The sequence below is a fragment of the Mustelus asterias genome, chromosome 6 (assembly GCF_964213995.1).
Source record: "Mustelus asterias chromosome 6, sMusAst1.hap1.1, whole genome shotgun sequence".
Classification (NCBI taxonomy): Eukaryota; Metazoa; Chordata; class Chondrichthyes; order Carcharhiniformes; family Triakidae; genus Mustelus; species Mustelus asterias.
In genome coordinates, this window is record NC_135806.1 from 146,782,592 (window position 1) to 146,809,166 (window position 26,575).

General features: G+C 56.0%; 2 protein-coding genes across 2 annotated transcripts in view; one reads left to right on the top strand and one right to left on the bottom strand.

The window, feature by feature from the left end:
- nup155 (nucleoporin 155) overlaps nucleotides 1–1,118 on the bottom strand; it is a 425,601-nt gene extending 424,483 nt beyond the window's left edge. The window contains exons 1-2 of the mRNA XM_078215282.1: nucleotides 1,060–1,118; nucleotides 534–676 (exon numbers count right to left, since the gene is read on the bottom strand). Of these exons, the coding sequence (XP_078071408.1) occupies nucleotides 534–675 (142 nt within the window). The 5' untranslated portion in view covers nucleotide 676; nucleotides 1,060–1,118. The remainder of the gene's footprint in view (nucleotides 1–533; nucleotides 677–1,059) is intronic.
- A 1,044-nt stretch (nucleotides 1,119–2,162) lies between these two features.
- wdr70 (WD repeat domain 70) overlaps nucleotides 2,163–26,575 on the top strand; it is a 176,051-nt gene continuing 151,638 nt past the window's right edge. Inside the window, exon 1 of the mRNA XM_078213899.1 lies at nucleotides 2,163–2,192. Within this exon, the coding sequence (XP_078070025.1) occupies nucleotides 2,163–2,192 (30 nt within the window). The remainder of the gene's footprint in view (nucleotides 2,193–26,575) is intronic.

Below are 26,575 nucleotides of genomic sequence, written 5' to 3' on the forward strand. Positions count from 1 at the left end.
AGGGTGGTGAGGGATTGGAATGCCCTGCCAGCATCAGTAGTAAATGCGCCTAGTTTGGGGGCGTTTAAGAGATCCGTAGATAGGTTCATGGACGAAAAGAAATTGGTTTAGGTTGGAGGGTCACAGTTTTTTTTTTAACTGGTCGGTGCAACATCGTGGGCCGAAGGGCCTGTTCTGCGCTGTAATGTTCTATGTTCTATGCATGTGAACAAACAGAGAATAGAGGGATAGAGGCAGTTGGTCTAGATAGGACAGCATGATCGGCGCAGGCTTGGAGGATCAAAGGGCCTGTTCCTGTGCTGTACTCTTTTTTGTTCCAATATCCTGATCCCTTCCCCCTTTATGCTTCCATCCCTTTAGCCCCAAGAGCTATATCTAATTCCTTCTTGAAATCAGGCAACGTTTTGGCCTCAACTACATTCTGTGGTAGTGAATTCCACACATTCACCACCCTCTGGATGAAGAAACTTCTCTCCTCACCTCAAACTGTGACCCCCTAGTTCTGAACTCCCCGCCTCCAGAGAGATGCTTACTGTAATTGGGAACATTGAGTAACTCGGACAGGTCCGGGTACAGCCGATCATCCAGCAAGTGTTTGTCAATGAGGCGGCCCGCATTCTCCAGCGAGTCCATCATCGCCGCTCCGGGGCTGTTGGGGCAAATCACCGCCGGCATCCTGGACAGAGAGAGAAACAGTCAGCAAAACTCCGAGAGACCGGCTTTCCCCGGAGGAGAGGCTCAGAGAGGCCCCGGAGCGGGGGATGCTCCAGGAGGCCCGGGGCCCCGGAGACGCTCCCCCCGCCAACCCCAACCCCCGGACAGAGTCCCCGGGCTCCCGCGAGGATCCCCCCCAGGACAGAGAAAGTCAGCAGAGCTCCGAGAGACCGGCTTCCCCTGGATGAGAGGCCCCGGAGCGGGGGACCCCCGGAGAGGCCCGGGCCCCGGGGCGGATCATTCCGGGACTGGCTTGGGGATTACCGGGGGTTTGGGGGATCTTATCCGGGTTTATTCCGGGTTTAGGGGTCGGTTATTCGGGGTTTTAGTTTTCATTTCTCTCACTTTCCTCTTCCCGCGCTCCGATTCCTCGCCGCGCGTCCCGGGTCGGCGGGTCAGGGGTCAGCCAATCAGCAGCGAGTTCGCAGAAGAGGGGCAGCAGCGCCACCTTCCCCCCGGAGGAGAAGGTTCAGGAGCCCGGGCACAGCCTGCAGTACAACCTGTAACCACTGGAGGCCCCAGCAGACAGCCTCAACGCCACCCCCCCTCCCCCCCCCGGAACACTGTCTGCATGAATTTAAATCTAATGTCACTGCTTATTCGCCTCTGAACAAAGAGCAAAGAAAATTACAGCACAGGAACAGGCCCTTCGGCCCTCCAAGCCTGCACCGACCATGCTGCCCGACTTAACTAAATCCCCCTACCCTTCCAGGGACCGTATCCCTCTATTCGCATCCTATTCATGTACTTGGCAAGATGCCCCTTAGAACTTCCTCTGATCCACTCCATGTAAAGCCTTTACTTTGTTATACATGATGTGGAGATGCCAGCGTTGGACTGGGGTGGGCACAATGAGAGTCTCAGAACACCAGGTGAGAATCATACAGTGCAGCAGGAGCCCATTCAGCCCATCGAGTCTGCACCGACCACAATTCCACCCAGCCTCCATCCCCATAACCCCATGCACCTACCCTAGCTAGTCCCCCTGACACCAAGGGGCAATTGATCATGGCCAATCCACCTACCCCACACATCTTTGGACAGTGGGACGAAACCGGAGCACCCGGAGGAAATTCATGCAGACATGGGGAGAACGTGCAAACTCCACACAGACAGTGGCCCAAGCCGGGAATCAAACCCGGGTCCCTGGCGCTGTGAGGCAGCAGTGCTAACCACTGTGCTACGATGCCGTCCCAAACCCGAGAAGGTTAAAGTCCCTTACCTGAGGCAGGAGAAGCGCTCCGATAGCTCGTGATTCCAAATAAACCTATTGGACTTTAACCTGGTGTTGTGAGACTTCTTTCTGTGTCCACCCCAGTTCAACCCTGGAATCTCCACATCAGGATTGGTGCAGTTGCTGACAGTGCTGAGGATTGTCAGAGGATACAACAGGATATAAATAGATTGGAGACTTGGGCACAGAAATGACAGATGGAGTTTAATACGGAATGGAATCTTCAGACAAGACAGAGGAAAAGGTAAACGAGAAGGGGGCATTGCATTATTAGCTAAGGAGTTAGTTCCTGCAGGAAGGAGAGATGATACATAGAACATAGAAAAACTACAGCACAAACAGGCCCTTCGGCCCACAAGTTGTGCCGAACACATCCCTACCTTCTAGACCTACCTATAACCCTCCATCCTATTAAACTCCATGAACTCATCCAGGAGTCTCTTAAAAGACCCTATTGAGTTCGCCTCCACCACCCCTAACGGCAGCCGATTCCACTCGCCCACCACCCTCTGTGTGAAAAACTTACCCCAAACATCTCCCCTGTACCTACCCCCCAGCACCTTAAACCTGTGTCCTCTCGTGGCAGACATTTCCACCCTGGGAAAAAGCCTCTGAGAGTCCACCCGATCTATGCCTCTCAACATCTTATACACCTCTATTAGGTCTCCTCTCATCCTTCGTCTCTCCAAGGAGAAAAGACCGAGCTCCCTCAGCCTATCCTCATAAGGCATGCCACTCAATCCAGGCAACATCCTTGTAAATCTCCTCTGCACCCTTTCAATCTTTTCCACATCCTTCCTATAGTGAGGCGACCAGAACTGAGCACAGTACTCCAAGTGGGGTCTGACATAGCTGCATCATTATCCCCGGACTCCTAAACTCAATCCCTCGATTGATAAAGGCCAGCACACCATACACCTTCTTAACCACCTCCTCCACCTGCGGGGCCGATTTCAGAGTCCTAAGGACCCAGACCCCAATGTTCTTCTGATCCTCTACCGTACGAGAGCTAGGAGGGGACACGAGAAGTCCTTGGCGGGTCGGATCAAGGAAAACGCCAAGGCTTTTTACTCTTATGTGAGGAATAAAAGAATGACCAGGGTGAGGTTAGGGCCAGTCAAGGACAGGAGTGGGAACTTGTGTATGGAGTCAGTAGAGATAGGCGAGGTGATGAATGAATACTTTTCTTCAGTGTTCACCAAGGAGAGGGGCCATGTTTTTGAGGAAGAGAAGGTGTTACAGCTAATAGGCTGGAGGAAATAGATGTTCGGAGGGAGGATGTCCTGGCAGTTTTGAATAAACTGAAGGTCGATAAGTCCCCTGGGCCTGATGAAATATATCCCAGGATTCTTTGGGAGGCAAGGGATGAGATTGCAGAGCCTTTGGCTTTGATCTTTGGGTCCTCACTGTCCACGGGGATGGTGCCAGAGGACTGGAGAATGGCGAATGTTGTTCCTCTGTTTAAGAAAGGGAATAGAAATGACCCTGGTAATTATAGACCGGTTAGTCTTACTTCGGTGGTTGGTAAATTGATGGAAAAGGTCCTAAGAGATGGGATTTACGACCATTTAGAAAGATGCGGATTAATCCGGGATAGTCAGCACGGATTCGTGAAGGGCAAGTCGTGCCTCACAAATTTGATAGAATTTTTTGAGGAGGTAACTAGGTGTGTTGATGAAGGTAGGGCAGTTGATGTCATATACATGGATTTTAGTAAGGCGTTTGATAAGGTCCCCCATGGTCGGCTTATGATGAAAGTGAGGAGGTGTGGGTTAGAGGGAAAGTTGGCCGATTGGATAGGTAACTGGCTGTCTGATCGAAGACAGAGGGTGGTGGTCGATGGAAAATTTTCGGATTGGAGGCAGGTTGCTAGCGGAGTGCCGCAGGGATCAGTGCTTGGTCCTCTGCTCTTTGTGATTTTTATTAATGACTTAGAGGAGGGGGCTGAAGGGTGGATCAGTAAATTTGCTGATGACACCAAGATTGGTGGAGTAGTGGATGTGGTGGAGGGCTGTTGTAGGCTGCAAAGAGACATAGATAGGATGCAAAGCTGGGCTGAAAAATGGCAAATGGAGTTTAACCCTGATAAATGTGAGGTGATTCATTTTGGCAGGACTAATTTAAATTTGGATTGCAGGGTCAAAGGTAGGGTTCTGGAGACTGTGGAGGAACAGAGAGATCTTGGGGTTCATATCCACAGATCTCTAAAGGTTACCACTCAAGTGGATAGAGCTGTGAAGAAGGCCTATAGTGTGTTAGCTTTTATTAACAGGGGGTTGGAGTTTAAGAGCCGTGGGGTTATGCTGCAACTGTACAGGACCTTGGTGAGACCACATTTGGAATATTGTGTGCAGTTCTGGTCACCTCACTATAAGAAGGATGTGGAAGCGCTGGAAAGAGTGCAGGGGAGATTTACCAGGATGCTGCCTGGTTTGGAGGGTAGGTCTTATGAGGAAAGGTTGAGGGAGCTAGGACTTTTCTCTTTAGAGCGGAGGAGGATGAGAGGAGACTTAATAGAGGTTTATAAAATGATGAAGGGGATAGATAGAGTGAACGTTCAAAGACTATTTCCTCGGGTGGATGGAGCTATTACAAGGGGGCATAACTATAGGGTTCGTGGTGGGAGATACAGGAAGGATATCAGAGGATGGTTCTTTACGCAGAGAGTGGTTGGGGTGTGGAATGGACTGCCTGCAGTGATAGTGGAGTCAGACACTTTAGGAACATTTAAGCGGTTATTGGATAGGCACATGGAGCACACCAGGATGATAGGGAGTGGGATAGCTTGATCTTGGTTTCAGATAAAGCTCGGCACAACATCGTGGGCCAAAGGGTCTGTTCTGTGCTGTACTGTTCTATGTTCTATCTATGTTCTATGTTCTACTCAGAGTCTTTCCCTTTATATTGTACTACTTCATCCCATTTGTCCTACCAAAATGGACCACGACGCATTTATCTGGGTTGAAGTCCATCTGCCACTTCTCCGCCCGGTCTTGCATCCTATCTATGTCCCTCTGTAACTTCTGACATCCCTCCAGACTATCCACAACCCCACCAACCTTCGTGTCGTCGGCAAACTTACCAACCCATCCCTCCGCTTCCTCATCCAGGTCATTTATGAAAATGACAAACAGCAAGGGTCCCAGGACAGATCCCTGGGGCACACCACTGGTGACCGACCTCCATTTAGAAAAAGACCCATCTCTACCCACTCTCTGCCTCCTTTGGGCAAGCCAGTTCTGGATCCACAGGGCAGCAGCCCCTTGGAGCCCATGCCCTCTTACTTTTTCGAGAAGTCTTGCATGGGGGACCTTATCGAACGCCTTGCTAAAATCCATATAAACCACATCTACCGCCTTCCCTTCGTCAATGTGTTTTGTCACATTTTCGAAGAACTCCACCAGGCTCGTAAGGCACGATCTGCCCTTGACAAAGCCATGCTGAGTATTCTTGAGCATACTAAACCTCTCTAAATGCTCATATATCCTGGAGGGATGCCCCCTCCTGATACATTGGAGGGGGCATCGAATGAAGCTTTGTGGGTAAAGTTTAGGAATAAAAATGGGGCAGCCACACTGTTAGGTATTTATTATAGACCCCCAAATAGTCAGAGGGATACTGAGCAGCAAATATGTGCACAATTAGCGGAGGTGTGTAAAAACAATAACAATGGGATTATTATATTAGGTGATTTTTAACTTTCCCAACATTAAGTGGGATATACATAGTGTTCAGGGCTTAGATGGAGTAGATTTCTTGAAATGCGGACAGGTGAACTTTTTAGATCAATATGTAGAAGGCCCAACTAAGAGAAGGAGCTGTGTTGGACCTAATTCTGGGGAATGAAGCCGGACAGGTGGTTGATGTGTTGGTGGGGGAGCATTTTAGTGATAGCGATCACAACATGGTTCAATTCAAATTTGTTATGGACAAAGAAATGGACAAGTTGCAGAAAATGGTTTTGGATTGGGAAGAGTAGATTTTACCAAAATTAGGCAGGACCTGGCCAAGGTAGACTGGAACGAGTTATTCTTTCCCCCTACTTTATCCCCCCTTTCCTTACCTTTTCTCCCCCTTTGCTTCTCCTTTCCCCCTTTTTCTAAATTTTACCTCTCTCCCACCCATTCCCCCCTCCCCTCACGTCTTCATCTGTCACAGCTCACCCTCTGACTTCAGCTTCTCTTCCGTTTGGCCATTCACACCCTTTATTCTCTCTGTGGACTGCCCTTAGCAGCCTTTTCCCTTGGTTTCTGTGGCTATGACTCATCTTTCATTCTTTCACCCTGCAGTTTCAATATCTCCCACTTTCTCTGCCTTTTAGCTTTGACAAAGTATCATCTGGACTCGAAACGTCAGCTCTTTTCTCTCCTCACAGATGCCAGACCTGCTGAGATTTTCCAGTGTTTTCTCTTTTGGAACGAGTTACTTATGGGGAAATCTACAGAAGAGCAGTGGGGGCGTTCAAAGATGAAAGGGGGAGGGTTCAGGCCCAACATGTTCCCTCCAGGGTAATAGGAAGGTGTAACAAAGCCAGAGAGCCATGGATGACCAGAGACATTCATGAAACTTGTGAAAGAAAAGAGAGACTTTTAACAAGTACAACAGCAAAATGGACTATTATTTAAATGGTAAAAAATTGCAGCATGCTGCTATGCAGAGGGACCTGGTTGTCCTTGTGCAGGAATCTCAAGGAGTTGGGGAAATCACTTTGATAGGGTTGTACTATAGCCCCCAAATAGTCAGCGGGATATTGAGGAGCAAATATGTAAGGAGATTACAGATAGCTCCAAGAAAAATAGGGTGGTAATAGTCGGAGATTTTAACTTTCCCAACATTGATTGGGACAGCCATAGTATTGGAGGGTTAGATGGAGAGAAATTTGTTGAGTGTATTCAGGAGGAATTTCTCATTCAGTATGTGGATGGCCCGACTAGAGGGGGCAAAACTTGACCTCTGCTTGGGAAATAAGGAAGGGCAGGTGACAAAGGTGTTCGTGAGGGATCACTTTGGGACCAGTGACAATAATTCTATTGGTTTTAAGATAGCTATGGAGAATGATAGGTCTGGCCCAAAAGTTAAAATTCTAAATTGGGGCAAGGCCAATTTTGATGGTATCAGGCAGGAACTTTCAAGATGGTGTGTTGCCTCCCCGGTGTCAGGGTCAAGGACGTCTCTGAGCGATTGCAGGACATTCTTAAGTGGGAGGGTGAGCAGCCATAGGTCGTTCTACATATTGATTCCAACGACATAGGTAGGAAAAGGGATGAGGTCCTGAAATGTGAATATAGAGAGTTAGGCAGAAGGCTAAAGTGCAGGACCTCGAAGGTAGTGAAGAAGGGAAAGTGTTAATTTTTTTTTGTACTCAACGTATTTTGTACCTAAAAGGTTGAACTTTGTATCTGGAATGTATCACAAACACAACCCTTCCTTATGGCTAGTCTCCCCTTTGCTTATATTGCTCCTGGTAGTAGTATAAGCCATTTGTTCATGGTTCCCTCGCTTGTTTATATCATTCTGATAAAACAGACAGTTAAATATAGATGTTGGGTTTGTAAGTCTTTCTTTCCCGTAGGCTTGTCTATGATTTAAACAAAGGAAGCAGCTACCAAATGGTAGAGTGCAAGAATGGCCGTTTGAAGGAGGACTCCCACTGGGACAGCTGCAATCGCACACAGTCACTTCAAAGGAAAAGCCGCGGGAAAAGCGGGGGACCAGAGGTTGCATCTTGACTGCAACTACCAGGAGAATTGTGCTTTATGACCCAAGGATACCAGATAGTCTCTAACCATGATCCAGAGACTATCAGAAGCTGTTAAAGGAACTATAATTTATGATCAAGGACTGTTAACTGGACTTTGCTTTATGGCTTGTATTGGGAACCCTGATGTATAAATGTCCACGCTTCTTGTGTTCAGAGAGAACTTTGGCTTCCGCGTTCAAGGGGTCAGGTTCTCCCTCAAGCTTGTGAGAATAAAGCCTTACTGTATTTTGACTCATACCAGCCTCAGAAGTATTTTTACCGACTTCAGTAGTAATTTCTGGACTCGTACCGGTGCCACATGCTAGTGAGAATAGGAATAGGAAGATTAGGCAGATGAGTGCGTGGCTTGAGAGCTGGTGCAGGGGGCACGGATTTCGATTTTTGGATCATTGGGATCTTTTCTGGGGAAGGGCTGATCTGTTCAAGAGGGACGGGTTTCACCTGAACTGGAGGGGGACTAACATCCTGGCGGGGAGATTTGCCAGAGCCACTCAGGAGAGTTTAAACTAGTTTGGCAAGAGGTTGGGATCCAAAGCAGTAGAGAGACAGAAGAGAAGTTTGAGAACAGCACAGAAGTTAAAGAGAGCACATTAAGTAGTAAAGGCAGTGTCAGTAATCCGAGTACCAGACAGATCAGGCAAAAGCAGGACAGAGAGCAAGGGAAGTCCAGATTAAACTGCATTTATTTCAATGCAAGAGGCCTGACGGGCAAGGCAGATGAACTCAGGGCATGGATGGGTACGTGGGACTGGGATATTATAGCAATTACTGAAACATGGCTAAGGGAGGGACAGGACTGGCAGCTCAATGTTCCAGGGTACAGATGCTATAGGAAAGATAGAACAGGAGGTAAGAGAGGAGGGGGAGTTGTACTTTTGGTTCGGGAAAGCATCACGGCTGTACTGAGAGGGGATATATCCGAGGGTTCGCCCACTGAGTCTATATGGGTAGAACTGAGAAATAAGAAGGGATAAATCACTTTGATAGGGTTGTACTATAGCGTCCAAATAGTCGGCGAGATATTGAGGAGCAAATATGTAAGGAGATTACAGATAGCTCCAAGAAAAATAGGGTGGTAATAGTCGGAGATTTTAATTTTCCCAACATTGATTGGGACAGCCATAGTATTAGAGGGTTGGATGGAGAGAAATTTGTTGAGTGTATTCAGGAGGAATTTCTCATTCAGTCTGTGGATGGCCCAACTAGAGAGGGGGCAAAACTTGACCTCTGCTTGGGAAATAAGGAAGGGCAGGTGACAGAAGTGTTCGTGAGGGATCACTTTGGGACCAGTGACCATAATTCTATTGGTTTTAAGATAGCTATAGAGAATGATAGGTCTGGCCCAAAAGTTAAAATTCTAAATTGGGGCAAGGCCAATTTTGATGGTATCAGGCAGGAACTTTCAAAAGTTAATTGGGGGAGTCTGTGGGAAGGCAAAGGGACATCTGGTAAGTGGCACACTTTCAAAAGTGTGTTAACCAGGATTCAGGGTAAACACATTCCTTTCAGAGTGAACAAAGAACAAAGAACAATACAGCACAGGAACAGGCCCTTCGGCCCTCCAAGCCCGTGCCGCTCCCTGGTCCAAACTACACCATTCTTTTGTATCCCTCCATTCCCACTCCGTTCATGTGGCTATCTAGATAAGTCTTAAACGTTCCCAGTGTGTCTGCCTCCACCACCTTGCCCGGCAGCGCATTCCAGGCCCCCACCACCCTCTGCGTAAAATACGTCCTTCTGATATCCGTGTTAAACCTCCCCCCCTTCACCTTGAATCTATGATCCCTCGTGAACGTCACCACCGACCTGGGAAAAAGCTTCCCACCGTTCACCCTGTCTATGCCTTTCATAATATTATACACCTCTATTAGGTCACCCCTCATCCTCCGTCTTTCCAGTGAGAACAACCCCAGTTTACCCAATCTCTCCTCATAACTAAGCCCTTCCATACCAGGCAACATCCTGGTAAACCTCCTCTGTACTCTCTCTAAAGCCTCCACGTCCTTCTGGTCATGTGGCGACCAGAACTGGGCGCAGTATTCCAAATGCGGCCGAACCAACGTTCTATACAACCGCAACATCAGACCCCAACTCTATGCTCCGTGCTATAAAGGCAAGCATGCCATATGCCTTATTCACTTCCTTCTCCACCTGTGACGTCACCTTCAAGGATCTGTGGACTTGCACACCCAGGTCCCTCTGCGTATCTACACCCTTTATGGTTCTGTCATTTATTGTATAGCTCCCCCGTACGTTAGTTCTACCAAAATGCATCACTTCGCATTTATCTGGATTGAACTCCATCTGCCATTTCTTTGCCCAAATTTCCAGCCTATCTATATCCTTCTGTAGCCTCTGACAATGTTCCTCACTATCTGTAAGTCCAGCCATTTTCGTGTCGTCCACAAACTTACTGATCACCCCAGTTACACCTTCTTCCAGATCGTTTATATAAATCACAAACAGCAGGGGTCCCAATACAGAGCCCTGCGGAACACCACTAGTCACAGGCATCCAGCCGGAAAAAGACCCTTCCATTACCACCCTCTGTCTTCTGTGACCAAGCCAGTTCTCCACCCATTTAGCCACCTCCCCCTTTATCCCATGAGATCCAACCTTTTGCACAAACCTACCATGAGGTCAAACGCTTTACTAAAGTCCATATGGACGACATCCACAGCCCTTCCCTCGTCAACCATTCTGGTCACTTCTTCAAAAAACTCCACCAGGTTAGTGAGGCATGACCTCCCTCTCACAAAACCATGCTGACTATCGTGAATGAGTTTATTCCTTTCTAAATGCACATACATCCTATCTCTAAGAATCCTCTCCAACAACTTCCCCACCACAGACGTCAAGCTCACAGGCCTATAATTTCCCGGGTTATCCTTCCTATCTTTCTTAAATAACGGGACCACATTAGCTATCCTCCAATCCTCTGGGACCTCACCTGTGTCTCTGTGCACTGTTGGAGAACAGATTTTCACTTCATCTGACGAAGGGGCAGCGCTCCGAAAGCTTATGGTATTTGCTACCAAATAAACCTGTTGGACTTTAACCTGGTGTTGTGAGACTTCTTACTGTGCATACCCCAGTCCAACGCCGGCATCTCCACATCATGACCTCACCTGTGTCCAGTGACGAGACAAAGATTTGCGTCAGAGGCCCAGCGATTTCATCGCTCGTCTCCCTGAGCAGCCTTGGATAGATTCCATCAGGCCCTGGGGATTTGTCAGTCTTTATATTCCCTATTTATATTCCCTAAAAAACCTAACCCTTCCTCCCTTGTAATGGAGATTTTCTCCAACGGGTCAACACTCCCCTCCGAGACACTCCCAGTCAACACATCCCTCTCCTTTGTGAATACCGACGCAAAGTATTCATTTAGGATCTCCCCTACTTCTTTGGGCTCTAAGCATAATTCCCCACTTTTGTCCCTGAGAGGTCCGATTTTTTCCCTGACAACCCTTTTGTTCCTAACGTATGAATAAAATGCCTTGGGATTCTCCTTAATCCTGTCTGCCAAGGACATTTCGTGACCCCTTTTTGCTCTTCTAATTCCTCGTTTGAGTTCTTTCCTACTTTCTTTGTATTCCTCCAGAGCTCCCTCCGTTTTTAGCTGCCTGGACCTAACATACGCCTCTCTTTTCTTTTTGACCAATCCCTCAATTTCCCTGGTTATCCACGGTTCTCGAATCCTACCCTTCCTATCCTTCTTTTTAACAGGCACATGCCTGTCCTGCAGCCCTAACAACTAACTGTTCCTTAAAAGACTCCCACATGCCAGATGTGGATTTACCCTCAAACAGCCTCTCCCAATCAACAGCTGCCAATTTCTGCCTAATCCCACTAAAATTAGCCTTGCCCCAATCCAACACTTTACCCTTGAGACACCACTCATCCTTTTCCATCACTATCCTAAAGCTAACAGAATTGTGGTCACTATTTGCCACATGTTCCCCTACCGAAACTTTGAAGACCTGACCGGGCTCATTCCCCAGTACTCGGTCCAGTATAGCCCCCTCTCTAGTCGGGCTATCTACATATTGTTCCAAAGAACCTTCCTGTACGCATTTTACAAATTCCTCCCCATTCAGACTCCCAGCCCTACGCGATTTCCAGTCTATCCCACTTGGAGTACTGTGCTCAGTTCTGGTCGCCTCACTATAGGAAGGATGTGGAAAAGATTGAAAGGGTGCAGAGGAGATTTACAAGGATGTTGCCTGGATTGAGTGGCATGCCTTATGAGGATAGGCTGAGGGAGCTCGGTCTTTTCTCCTTGGAGAGACGAAGGATGAGAGGAGACCTAATAGAGGTGTATAAGATGTTGAGAGGCATAGATCGGGTGGACTCTCAGAGGCTTTTTCCCAGAGCGGAAATGTCTGCTACGAGAGGACACAGGTTTCGGGTGCTGGGGGGTAGGTACAGGGGAGATGTTAGGGGTAAGTTTTTCACACAGAGGGTGGTGGGTGAGTGGAGTCGGCTGCCGTCAGTGGTGGTGGAGGCGAACTCAATAGGGTCTTTTAAGAGACTCCTGGATGAGTACATGGAGCGTAATAGGATGGAGGGTTATAGGTAGGTCTAGAAGGTAGGGATGTGTTCGGCACAACTTGTGGGCCAAAGGGCCTGTTTGTGCTGTAGTTTTTCTATGTTTTCTATGTTTCTATTATCTAAATGGAAAAAAATTACAACATGCTACTGTGCAAAGGGATCTGGGGGTCCTTGTGCATGAGACGCAAAAACCCAGTCTGCAGGTGCAACAGGTGATCAAGAAGGCAAATGGGATGTTGGCCTATATCGCAAGGAGGATAGAATATAAAAGCAGAGATGTCTTGCTGCATCTGTACAGAGCATTGGTGAGGCCGCAGCTGGAATACTGTGTGCAGTATTGGTCCCCTTATTTGCAGAAGGATATATTGGCCTTGGAGGGAGTGCAGAGAAGGTTCACCAGGTTGATACCAGAGATGAGGGGTGTTGATTATGAGGAGAGACTGAGCAGATTGGGTTTGTACTCGTTGGAATTTACAAGGCAGAGGGGGGATCTTATAGAGACCTATAAGATAATGAAGGGGCTGGATAGGGTAGAGGTGGAGAGATTCTTTCCACTGAGAAAGGAAGCTAGAACTAGAGGGCACAGCCTCAAAATAAAGGGGGGTCTGTTGAGGACAGAGTTGAGGAGGAACTTCTTCTCTCAGAGGGTGGTGAATCTCTGGAATTCTCTGCCCACTGAAGTGGTGGAGGCTACCTCGTTGAATATGTTTAAATCACGGATAGATGGATTCCTGATCGGTAAGAGAATTAGGGGTTATAGGGATTAGGCGGGTAAGTGGAACTGATCCACTTCAGATCAGCCATGATCTTATTGAATGGCGGGGCAGGCTCGAGGGGCTAGATGGCCTACTCCTGCTCCTATTTCTTATGTTCTTATGTTCTTATCTCTTTAACCTGTGCTTAATGCTCTCTCCACTCACATTGTTTGTACCTTTAAGACTTGATTACTTGTAAAGACTCGCATTCCAGCCATTATTTTGTAAATTGAGTTTGTGTCTTTATACGCCCTGTTTGTGAACAGAACTCCCACTCACCTGATGAAGGAGCAGCGCTCCGAAAGCTCGTGCTACCAAATAAACGTGTTGGGATGCGCATTCCCCAAATTCCGCCAATGTGCACTTCCGACTCACTGCCTCTCACCGTAGCTGGCCAATGGGAAGTGTTGGAACACCGGAAGGATTCTGGTCCTTGTGTGAATGAAGATTGAGCTGCACACAGACTCAAACTTCAACCTCTGGGACAACACCTGAGAAATTTGTTTCCGTAGTGAAGTGGATTCACGTTCGCCTGTGCAGCGGAAAACCCCGGGTCAGAACCGGGTGGAAACTGTGGGCTTGTTCTCTTTTTGTTTTGTTGTGAGTAAAACTCTTTATTTTTCAGTTTGTTTGAGAAGACGCCCGGTTCTGTTTGTTTTGTTTTTGTTTGCGTGTTCTTGGCTCCCTGCGAGGAGGGAGGTGAGCTGCTGCCTGCCTTGCCCGGCCTGCCTGCCTGCCTACAGTCCGGCTTACCTGCCTGCCTGCCGTCTGGCCTGCTTACCTGCCTGCCTGCCGTCTGGCCTGCTTACCTGCCTGCCTGCTGTCTGGCCTGCTTACCTGCCTGCCTGCCGTCTGGCCTGCTTACCTGCCTGCCTGCCGTCTGGCCTGCTTACCTGCCTGCCTGCTGTCTGGCCTGCTTACCTGCCTGCCTGCTGTCTGGCCTACTTACCTGCCTGCCTGCCGTCTGGCCTACTTACCTGCCTGCCTGCCATCTGGCCTGCTTACCTGCCTGCCTGCCGTCTGGCCTGCCTGCTTGCCGTCTGGCCTGCCTGCCTGCTTGCCGTCTGGCTTGCCTGCCGTCTGGGCTGCCTGCTTGCCTGCCGTCCGGCCTCTGGAGGGTGCGCTCTCCCCGGGGGGAGGGAGGAAGAGAGGACAGGGAGTGACTGGAGGAGAGGGGGGGTGCGAAGGCGTTTTGGACTGTCTCTTGTCTCTTCTCCATCTGCAGTGGGGGGGGGGTGAAGACCTTTCTCCTAAGTCCCCCACCCACTGCTGCTGCCCCCAGGACCGGCACCCCCTCCCCTTTTTCCCTCCTGACTGGGGCCCCGGCCTTGTTCCTCGTCTCCCAAAGAACAAAGAACAGTACAGCACAGGAAACAGGCCCTTCGGCCCTCCAAGCCTGTGCCGCTCCTTGGTCCAACTAGACCAATCGTTTGTATCCCTCCATTCCCAGGCTGCTCATGTGACTATCCAGGTAAGTCTTAAACGATGTCAGCGTGCCTGCCTCCACCACCCTACTTGGCAGCGCATTCCAGGCCCCCACCACCCTCTGTGTAAAAAACGTCCCTCTGATGTCTGAGTTATACTTCGCCCCTCTCAGCTTGAGCCCGTGACCCCTCGTGATCGTCACCTCCGACCTGGGAAAAAGCTTCCCACTGTTCACCCTATCTATACCCTTCATAATCTTGTATACCTCTATTAGATCTCCCCTCATTCTCCGTCTTTCCAAGGAGAACAACCCCAGTCTACCCAATCTCTCCTCATAGCTAAGACCCTCCATACCAGGCAACATCCTGGTAAACCTTCTCTGCACTCTCTCCAATGCCTCCACGTCCTTCTGGTAGTGCGGCGACCAGAACTGGACACAGTACTCCAAATGTGGCCTAACCAGCGTTCTATACAGCTGCATCATCAGACTCCAGCTTTTATACTCTATACCCTGTCCTATAAAGGCAAGCATACCATATGCCTTCTTCACCACCTTCTCCACCTGTGTTGCCACCTTCAAGGATTTGTGGACTTGCACACCTAGGTCCCTCTGTGTTTCTATACTCCTGATGACTCTGCCATTTATTGTATAACTCCTCCCTACATTATTTCTTCCAAAATGCATCACTTCGCATTTATCCGGATTAAACTCCAACTGCCACCTCTCCGTCCAATTTTCCAGCCTATCTATATCCTGCTGTATTGCCCGACAATGCTCTTCGCTATCCGCAATTCCAGCCATCTTCGTGTCATCCGCAAACTTGCTGATTACACCAGTTACACCTTCTTCCAAATCATTTATATACATCACAAATAGCAGAGGTCCCAGTACAGAGCCCTGCGGAACACCACTGGTCACAGACCTCCAGCCGGAAAAAGACCCTTCGACCACTACCCTCTGTCTCCTATGGCCAAGCCAGTTCTCCACCCATCTAGCCACTTCTCCTTGTATCCCATGAGCCTTAACCTTCTTAACCAACCTGCCATGTGGGACTTTGTCAAATGCCTTACTGAAATCCATATAGACGACATCCACGGCCCTTCCTTCATCGACCGTTTTTGTCACTTCCTCAAAAAACTCCACCAACCTCCTCTCTCCCTCTCTCACTCCGGGAAGAGAGCACCTACACCCCTCCCCACCTACCCCACCCTCCCTTATTTTCCCCTACTCACATTCGCCCTGCTGTACATCTGGGCAGTCTCGGGGTGGGCGGAGCACTCCCTAGATATGATGGCGACATCGCCAGCGTCGCCGGTGGCAGGGCCTTCTCGGCCCACCTATGCGGGCGTGGCGGCTGCCAGAGCCCCCGCCGCTCCCAAGGCCCTGCCGCCATTTTCCCTAATCACGCGGCAGCTCAGGGTAAAGTGCTACGCCCACCCCGACATGTCTATCGAGGCCTGCGTAAAGGCAATGGCTGGGGTTGTCGGCCCCTCAGCCATTGTCGCGGCCTCGAAGATGTACGGCCGGGCCGTATTTTTCCTGAAGGCCGAGCGGGCGGTCCACCTCGCCCCGAAGAGGGGGCTCATGGTGGGCGGGACGTTCCTGGCGCTGGACCCATTGGAGGCCACCGCCCATAAGATCGTCATCTCGAACGTCCCGCCCTTCCTACCGAGTGAGCTCCTCCTCCCCCACCTCCATCTACTGGGGGAGGTCAGGTCCGGGGTGCAGCCGATCCCGCTCGGCCTTCGGGACCCCTCCCTCCGCCACATATACTCCTTCCGGCGCCAGGTTTTTGTCCGCCTGGCCCGGGAGGAGGAACTGGAGGGAGGGTTCAATATCCCCCATGAGGGGACCACGTATCGGGTCTTTTGGTCCGCGGACGGTGTGCGGTGCCATGCTTGTCAGGAGGCGGGGCACGTGAGAAAAAACTGCCCCGTCTCCAAGGCCGCCGACCGCCAACCCAAGGCGGCTGCAGCTGGCACTGCAGCCCCCTCTCCCCCCAAACGAGTACCATCTGCCCCCCCGCGAGGGGAGGCCACGCCGGCAGCAGCTGTCACCTCAGCGCCCAACCTGGCGCGATAAAAAAGAAGGGGGGTACCGGAACCCCGGCCCCCAAGAAAGACACCCCAACCACCCCGGCAGCCAGCTCGGGGACTACCTCAGTCTCCACCTGCGCCCCCCCCCCACCACCATCTGCCGGGCCCGTGGGCTCTCCGGGGCCTAGTGCTGGGTCCGGCGCCACGGATGCCCGGGGTCATGGGCCCGAGCATGGGGGGGTTAGCGACCCCGAGCCGGCAAAACTGGCGACGCCGCCACCTCGGGGGGACGTGACGGGGGAGCAGGGGGGGCGCGGCAAGGCGAAGAGGGGCGGAGGGCGAGGGGCCTCGCCTGCCCGAGGGCAGGTTAACAAAAAGAGGCGGGGCCCCTCAGGCACCGTGGAGTTCGAGGTCTGCGTGCCCCTCCCCCCTTGTGAATCATCTCCTGTCGTGCCCCCACCTGTCTTTGTGCCTTGTCCCCTGAAAAAAGGGGGCAAGGCACCCTGTAAGTCAAAGCGTGTGCTGCCTCAGTCCCCCGGCGAGGAGTCCCCGGGGCCGGGTGGCAGCGGGGCCCCCACAGCTCCGTTCCACCCGGCCGGTTACAACCCGGAGTTCTTCTTTAGTATGTCGGGGGACTGGGGCGACACCCCAATGTTCGTGTCCCCGTGCGGCGGCGGCGAGGAAACGATCCACTCGTCCTCTCCGTCCCGACCTTGGACGCTGGACATCCCCAACCTCAGTCCGAAGGTTACACCGGACCTGGGGGGTGTCCAAGCGTTTGGGGCGGAGGGGGCGACTGGGCCGCCGTCGCACGGGGGCCCGCAAACCGGGAAGGGTGAGCCCGGGGGGAACCCCTCCTCCACCGATCCTGGGGGTGGGATCGGGGAGGGGTAGGGCTAGTTGGCGGCTCCGTGCCGCCCGCCGTACGTCCTGCGGCGGGGGTCTCGGAGTCGAGGGGCGACCGCCCTGAGGAGGTCAGCGGCTCGGTGGAGGGCACGGGGACACTTTCAGAGTCTGCCCAGAGCGAGGCGGGGGACTCCCTCGTGCCCCCCACCGAGTCATCCCTCATCCCCTCCAAGGACCTCAGGGTCTTTGTCCGTAACCATTCCGGTCGCTCCGACATCATCCGGCTAGCCCTCGGCCGCTGGCCGGACCTGGCGCAGCTCGTCCGGTCCGTGAGGGCATGCTCGCATGCCTCCGCGGGCCTGGAGAAAATAGAGCGGCGCTGGGTACTGCGGTTCCTCCACGGGCTCGAAAAGATGGGGGGCGGACTGGCGAAGATTGCGCCAGCGCCCCCCCACACACCTAGTTAAGTGGTGACGGTGGCACAAAGCTGCTGACATGAAGGTGACCATAGCCAGCCTCAACATCAACGGCAGCAGTGAGCCACACCGCAGGTTCCAGAACTTCTCGGTCCTCCGTGACGGGAAGTATGCGGTGTGTTTCCTGCAGGAAACCCACACCGTTCCGGGAGACGAAGCCCAATGGCTCCTGGAGTGGCGAGGGGGGGTCTACATGAGCCACCTCACGCTCGCTTCTAGCGGGGTGGCTATCTTGTTGGCCCCGCGTTATAAGCCGGAGATCTTGGGGGGTCAAGGAGCCGGTGCCAGGCCGGTTGCTGCACTTGACAGTCCGTGAAGGGGGCGTGGTCATTCACTTGCCGAATGTCTACGCCCCGGGCGGCGGACCGCAGCAAACGACTTTCTACGAGAAAGTGTCCGCTCACATCGACACCATCGCGGGGGGCGAATTCATTATCCTCGGGGGAGATTTCAACTGCATCCTCGAGGCACGGGACCGCACCAGCCCCTGGCTGCGCACTCCGGCGGTGGGGAAGTTGCGGGACCTGCTCGGGTCCCACGACTTGGTGGACGTCTGGAGACATCTCCATCCTGGCTCCAGCGCCTTCACTTACGTGAGGCCTGGAGTCGGAGCGTCCAGGCTCGACCGCCTTTACACTTCGAAGGCGCACGTGTCCGGCGTGTCTTCGGTCTCCATGCGGCCGGTGTCGTGCACGGACCACAACCTGGTGTGGGCGGACTTTGCGCCATCTCGCATCCGGCGGGGGTCCGCGTACTGGCACTTTAACAACACGCTGCTGGAGGACGAGCGCTTCCTGGACTCGTTCCGTCGATTCTGGGCCGGATGGAGAAGGAAGCGGGGAGGCTTCCCCTCCTTGAGGCTCTGGTGGGATGTGGGCAAGACTCACGTCCGTACCTTCTGTCAGGGGTACGCGAGGGGGTCGACAAAGAGGCGGAAATCCAGGCTCGAGGAGTTGGAGAAGGAGGTGCTCGACCTGGAGGCACGTCTCAGTCAGCCTGACGCGGACCCGGCCCTGCGTTTGGAGTACAGGGAGAAGAAGGGCGCACTGCGGGACCTGCAGCTTGCCAGGTCTCGCGGCGCGTACGTGAGGTCGCGGCTCCAGTTCCAGGTGGACCTGGACCGCGGCTCCCCCTTCTTCTACTCACTGGAGAGAGGGCGGGCTCACCGTCAGCAGCTCCTTACGCTGCTGGCCGACGACGGTTCCCCCGTCTCGGATCCGGAGGGCATCCGGGCCATTGCCCAGGAGTATTACACCTCGCTCTTCTCTCCGGATCCGTCCAGCGAGGATGCCCGCAGACTTCTGTGGGAGGACCTGCCACAGGTCAGCCCGGAGGGCGTCGGCAGGCTCGAGGCCCCTACCACCATGGCCGAGCTGACTGGCGCCCTAAATGGCCTCAGCCGGGGCAAGGCCCCTGGGCTGGACGGGCTGACAGTAGAGTTCTTCAGGGCGTTCTGGGACGTCCTGGGGAGCGACTACGCGAGGGTCCTGGGGGAGAGCGTCGCTACCGGGGAGATGCCCCTTTCGTGGCGCAGGGCCGTCATTGCCCTGCTGCTCAAGAAGGGGGATCTCCGCCTGCTGAAGAACTGGCGCCCGGTCTCCCTCCTCAGCACGGATTATAAAATCTTTGCCAGGGCTACAGCTTCACGCCTTGGATCCGTGCTGGACCACTTGATCCACCCTGACCAGTCCTACACGGTCCCGGGCCATTGCGTACACGTACACCTCCACCTGGTCCAGGACCTAATCCATCACACCCAGAGGGCTGGTCTGTCGGGCGCCTTCTTGTCATTAGATCAGGAGAAGGCGTTCGACAGGGTGGAGCACGAGTATTTACTCGGGACTCTGCGGGCATTCGGGTTCGGGACGCATTTTGTTGCCCGGATCCGATTACTGTACTCTGCCGCAGAGTGTCTGATTAAGGTTAACGGGTCCCTGACGGCGCCCCTTCACTTTGGGAGAGGAGTGCGGCAGGGCTGCCCCTTGTCCGACCAACTGTATTCCGTATGCGTGGAGCCATTCCTGCGCCTCTTGCAGAGGAGGTTGTCAGGTTTGGCACTGCGCGGCCCGGACGTAGGGGTAGTCCTGTCAGCTTACGCCGACGACGTGCTCCTCATGTTCACGGACCCGGCTGACCTGCGGAGGATGCGAGAATGCCAGGCGGTGTACTCCGCCGCGTCCTCCGCCAGGATCAACTGGGCCAAGTGCTCCAGACTCCTTGTCGGTCCTTGGGAGACGGACCCCCTTCCGGAGGAGCTCAGGCCTTTCACCTGGAGCAGGACCAACCTCCTCTACTTGAGGGCCCATCTCTGCCCAGCCGAGGAATACTGGCCGGCGAACTGGCGGGAGCTGGAGGCCAAAGTCTCCGCCCGCCTGAATCGCTGGACAGGACTGCTCCGAGTGCTGTCCTACGGGGCGCGAGTTCGCATCATAAACCAGCTGCTCGCCTCCATGCTGTGCTACCGGCTGGTCACTTTGACCCCTCCCCCTGGCTTTGTCGCCGATATCCAGAGAACCCTCCTGCGGTTCTTCTGGGGCAATCGACTGCACTGGGTCCCTGCTGCGGTTCTGCATCTCCCGCTTGAGGAGGGCGGACAAGGTCTGGTGTGCCTCCGCACTCAGATAGCGACCTTCCGCCTCCAGGCCCTGCAGAGGTGCCTTACTAACCTTATTGAGTTTTTTGAGAAAGTGACCAAGGAGGTGGATGGGGGCAAGGCAGTGGACGTGGTATATATGGATTTTAGTAAGGCGTTTGATAAGGTTCACCATGGTAGGCTTCTGCAGAAAATGCAGATGTATGGGATTGGGGGTGATCTAGGAAATTGGATCAGGAATTGGCTAGCGGATAGGAAACAGAGGGTGGTGGTTGATAGTAAATATTCATCATGGAGTGCGGTTACAAGTGGTGTACCTCAGGGATCTGTTTTGGGGCCACTGCTGTTTGTAATATTTATTAATGATCTGGATGAGGGTATAGTTGGGTGGATTAGCAAATTTGCTGATGACACCAAAGTCGGTGGTGTGGTAGACAGTGAGGAAGGGTGTCGTAGTTTGCAGGAAGACTTAGACAGGTTGCAAAGTTGGGCCGAGAGGTGGCGGATGGAGTTTAATGCGGAGAAGTGTGAGGTAATTCACTTTGGTAGGAATAACAGATGTGTTGAGTATAGGGCTAACGGGAGGACTTTGAATAGTGTGGAGGAGCAGAGGGATCTAGGTGTATGTGTGCATAGATCCCTGAAAGTTGGGAATCAAGTAGATAAGGTTGTTAAGAAGGCATATGGTGTCTTGGCGTTTATTGGTAGGGGGATTGAATTTAGGAGTCGTAGCGTTATGTTGCAACTGTACACAACTCTGGTGCGGCCGCACTTGGAGTACTGTGTGCAGTTCTGGTCCCCACATTACAGGAAGGATGTGGAGGCTTTGGAGAGGGTGCAGAGGAGGTTTACCAGGATGTTGCCTGGTATGGAGGGGAGATCCTATGAGGAGAGGCTGAGGGATTTGGGATTGTTTTCGCTGGAAAGGCGGCGGCTAAGAGGGGATCTTATTGAAACATATAAGATGATTAGAGGTTTAGATAGGGTGGATAGTGATAGCCTTTTTCCTCTGATGGAGAAATCCAGCACGAGGGGGCATGGCTTTAAATTGAGGGGGGGTAGTTATAGAACCGATGTCAGGGGTAGGTTCTTTACCCAGAGGGTGGTGAGGGATTGGAATGCCCTGCCAGCATCAGTTGTAAATGCGCCTAGTTTGGGGGCGTTTAAGAGATCCGTAGATAGGTTCATGGACGAAAAGAAATTGGTTTAGGTTGGAGGGTCACAGTTTTTTTTTAACTGGTCGGTGCAACATCGTGGGCCGAAGGGCCTGTTCTGCGCTGTAATGTTCTATGTTCTATGTTTACGTTGAGCCCCCTCCACAGTGGTGTGCCATGGTGACGTATTTCTTCCGCCAGTGGCACGGCCTCAATTATGACGTGCAGCTCCTGCATATCGAACTGGGGCGTGCTTCGACCGCTCTGCAGGAGTTGCCCGTCTTTTACCAGGACCTCCTCACTGTCTGGAACAAGGTCGCCTCGCGTCGCAGCTCTCCCCCGTCAGGTGTAGCGGCTGTCATGCGAGAGCCGCTGCTCAGGAATCCGCTCCTCCAGCCGTATAATTTCAAGTGGCTGGCGGAGAGGAGGGCTGTGGACGCCGGGGTGACCAGAATCGGGGACGTGCTCGATGGTGGAGGGGCGGGCTGGATGAGTCCCCGCGTGCTGGCTGAGCGCGCGGGGACGTCCATCCGGCACACGACCAAAGCCATCCTAGACCTTAGGACGGTCGTGCTCGGCCCCGAAACTGCACGCAAACTCGAGACGGCGCAGGCGTGCGGTGGGATCCTGCCCGAGCGTTCCCCTGTTCGGGCGGAATTCCACATTGGCCCAAAGCCTCAGCCCCCTCCCCTGGGTGAGGTGCCCCACAGCCTGAGCCGCCTCGCGGAAATGCCCTCCGTGCCTTTTTCTACCACGCGGAGGCGTTTCCTGTGCGGGCTGCTGCTGCACACCCTCCACTACCGCCTCCTCGCCTGTCACCCGGATACACCTTGGCGGGCCTTGTTGCCGCCGGGCGGCGGAGGTCCCTGCTGGAGGTCCCTCTACGGAGGGATCTCCCCCAATTACGTCGGGGACCTGGGGTGGAGGGTGATGCATGCAGCAGTTCCGCACAACCGTAGGATTCACTGGTTCACGGGCTCCGAAGACTGCCCTTTCTGCGGCCTTGTGGAGTCCGTGGACCACGTCTTTGTTGTGTGTCTTAGGCTGCACTCCCTTTATATTTTCCTAAAGAACCTTTTGTTGATGTTTTGTCTGCACTTCAGTCCCACGCTCCTGATCTACGGACACCGGGTGCGGAGAGGGGAGGGTCGGGATGGCGACCTCCTCGTGAACCTGCTCCTGGGCCTGGCGAAACGCGCCATTTACCGGTCCAGGCTACGGGCGATCGAGGGGGCCATCCATCCTGACTGTCTTCCCCTCTACCGCGGCTACGTTCGCAGCCAGGTGTCCCTGGAGAGGGAGCATGCGGTGTCCATGGGCGAGGTTGACACTTTCCGCGCCCGCTGGGCACCGCAGGGGTTGGGGTGCATTATTGACCCGAATAATCACATTTTAATTTGATGTTTTTAAGTTTCCTTTGTACTTTAATTTCTGTTCGGGCTGTTTCCCCACCTTTTTGGGGAGCTGCCCCTTTTACTTTGTCCTGATTTAATCTGAGTTTGTTTACTTGGTTTGGTTTGAGCTAAAACAAAATAAACGTGTTAGACTTTAACCTGGTGTTGTGAGACTTCTTTCGGTCCTCCCGGCCCGAGGGGGCGCTCGCTGCGCGGTCCTCCCGGCCCGAGGGGGCGCTCGCTGCGCGGTCCTCCCGGCCCGAGGGGGCGCTCGCTGCGCGGTCCTCCCGGCCCGAGGGGGCGCTCGCTGCGTGGTCCTCCCGGCCCGAGGGGGCGCTCGGTGTGCGGTCTTCCCGCCGGAAGAGTTGATGGCGCTTCGGTGACTGACTGAAAATATCAAGATTGGGAGGGAGAAAGGTGATGCAGGGAGAGAGGAGGAGGGGGAACGCGGGCGGAGAAACGGGGGGGGGGGGGGGAGGGAGGGGAGAAACGGGGGGGGGGAGGGAGGGGAGAAACGGGGGGGAGGGAGAAACGGGGGGGGGGGGGGAGGGGAGAAACGGGGGGGGGGGGAGGGAGGGGAGAAACGGGGGGGGGGGGGAGGGAGGGGAGAAACGGGGGGGGGGGAGGGAGGGAGGGGAGAAACGGGGGGGGGGGAGGGAGGGAGGGGAGAAACGGGGGGGGGGGGAGGGAGGGAGGGGAGAAACGGGGGGGGGGGGGAGGGAGGGGAGAAACGGGGGGGGGGGGAGGGAGGGGAGAAACGGGGGGGGGGGGAGGGAGGGGAGAAACGGGGGGGGGGGGGAGGGAGGGGAGAAACGGGGGGGGGGGGGAGGGAGGGGAGAAACGGGGGGGGGGGGGAGGGAGGGAGAAACGGGGGGGGGGGGGAGGGAGGGGAGAAACGGGGGGGGGGGGGGAGGGAGGGGAGAAACGGGGGGGGGGGGAGGGAGGGGAGAAACGGGGGGGGGGGGGAGGGAGGGGAGAAACGGGGGGGGGGGGGAGGGAGGGGAGAAACGGGGGGGGGGGGGGAGGGAGGGGAGAAACGGGGGGGGGGGGGAGGGAGGGGAGAAACGGGGGGGAGGGAGGGGAGAAACGGGGGGGGGGGGGAGGGGAGAAACGGGGGGGGGGGGGAGGGGAGAAACGGGGGGGGGGAGGGAGGGGAGAAACGGGGGGGGAGGGAGGGGAGAAACGGGGGGGGGGGGAGGGGAGAAACGGGGGGGGGGGGGGAGGGGAGAAACGGGGGGGGGGGGAGGGGAGAAACGGGGGGGGGGGGAGGGGAGAAACGGGGGGGGGGGGGAGGGAGGGAGAAACGGGGGGGGGGGAGGGAGGGGAGAAACGGGGGGGGGGGGGGGGGAGGGAGGGGAGAAACGGGGGGGGGGAGGGAGGGGAGAAACGGGGGGGGGGGAGGGAGGGGAGAAACGGGGGGGGGGGGGGGAGGGAGGGAGGGGAGAAACGGGGGGGGGGGGGGAGGGAGGGAGGGGAGAAACGGGGGGGGGGCAGGGAGGGAGGGGAGAAACGGGGGGGGGGGGGGAGGGAGGGAGGGGAGAAACGGGGGGGGGGAGGGAGGGGAGAAACGGGGGGGGGGGGGAGGGAGGGGAGAAACGGGGGGGGGGGAGGGAGGGGAGAAACCGGGGGGGGGAGGGAGGGGAGAAACGGGGGGGGGGCAGGGAGGGAGGGGAGAAACGGGGGGGGGGGAGGGGGAGGGAGGGGAGAAACGGGGGGGGGGAGGGAGGGGAGAAACGGGGGGGGGGGGGGGGAGGGGAGAAACGGGGGGGGGGGGGGAGGGAGGGGAGAAACGGGGGGGGGGGGAGGTAGGGGAGAAACGGGGGGGGGGGGAGGGAGGGGAAACGGGGGGGGGGGGAGGGAGGGGAGAAACGGGGGGGGGGGAGGGAGGGGAGAAACGGGGGGGGGGGAGGGAGGGGAGAAACGGGGGGGGGGGGGAGGGAGGGGAGAAACGGGGGGGGGGGAGGGAGGGGAGAAACGGGGGGGGGGGGGAGGGAGGGGAGAACGGGGGGGGGGGGAGGGAGGGGAGAAACGGGGGGGGGGGGAGGGAGGGGAGAAACGGGGGGGGGGGGGGAGGGAGGGAGAAACGGGGGGGGGGGAGGGAGGGGAGAAACGGGGGGGGGGGGAGGGAGGGAGGGGAGAAACGGGGGGGGGGGGGAGGGAGGGAGGGGAGAAACGGGGGGGGGGCAGGGAGGGAGGGGAGAAACGGGGGGGGGGGGGGAGGGAGGGAGGGGGAGAAACGGGGGGGGGGGGGAGGGGAGAAACGGGGGGGGGGGGGAGGGAGGGGAGAAACGGGGGGGGGGGGAGGGAGGGGAGAAACGGGGGGGGGGGAGGGAGGGGAGAAACGGGGGGGGGAGGGAGGGGAGAAACGGGGGGGGCAGGGAGGGAGGGGAGAAACGGGGGGGGGGGAGGGAGGGAGGGGAGAAACGGGGGGGGGAGGGAGGGGAGAAACGGGGGGGGGGGGGAGGGAGGGGAGAAACGGGGGGGGGGGGGGAGGGAGGGGAGAAACGGGGGGGGGGGGAGGGAGGGGAGAAACGGGGGGGGGGGAGGGAGGGGAGAAACGGGGGGGGGGGGAGGGGAGGGGAGAAACGGGGGGGGGGGAGGGAGGGGAGAAACGGGGGGGGGGGAGGGAGGGGAGAAACGGGGGGGGGGGGGAGGGAGGGGAGAAACGGGGGGGGGGAGGGAGGAGGGAGAAACGGGGGGGGGGGGAGGGAGGGGAGAAACGGGGGGGGGGGGGAGGGAGGGGAGAAACGGGGGGGGGGGGAGGGAGGGGAGAAACGGGGGGGGGGGGAGGGGAGGGGAGAAACGGGGGGGGGGGAGGGAGGGGAGAAACGGGGGGGGGGGGAGGGGAGGGGAGAAACGGGGGGGGGGAGGGAGGGAGGGGAGAAACGGGGGGGGGAGGGAGGGAGGGGAGAAACGGGGGGGGGGGGGGAGGGGGAGAAACGGGGGGGGGGGGGGGGGAGGGAGGGGAGAAACGGGGGGGGGGGGAGGGAGGGGAGAAACGGGGGGGGGGGAGGGAGGGGAGAAACGGGGGGGGGGGAGGGGGGGGGGAAACGGGGGGGGGGGGAGGGAGGGGAGAAACGGGGGGGGGGGAGGGAGGGGAGAAACGGGGGGGGGGGAGGGAGGGGAGAAACGGGGGGGGGGGGAGGGAGGGGAGAAACGGGGGGGGGGGGGGAGGGAGGGGAGAAACGGGGGGGGGGAGGGAGGGGAGAAACGGGGGGGGGGGAGGGAGGGGAGAAACGGGGGGGGGGGGAGGGAGGGGAGAAACGGGGGGGGGGGGAGGGAGGGGAGAAACGGGGGGGGGGGGGAGGGAGGGGAGAAACGGGGGGGGGGGGGAGGGAGGGGAGAAACGGGGGGGGGGGGGAGGGAGGGGAGAAACGGGGGGGGGGGGAGGGAGGGGAGAAACGGGGGGGGGGGAGGGGAGAAACGGGGGGGGGGGGGAGGGAGGACAGAAACGGGGGGGGGGGGGGAGGGGAGAAACGGGGGGGGGAGGGAGGGGAGAAACGGGGGGGGGGGGGGAGGGGAGAAACGGGGGGGGGGGGGGAGGGGAGAAACGGGGGGGGGGGGGAGGGGAGAAACGGGGGGGGGGGGAGGGGAGAAACGGGGGGGGGGGGAGGGAAAACGGGGGGGGGGGAGGG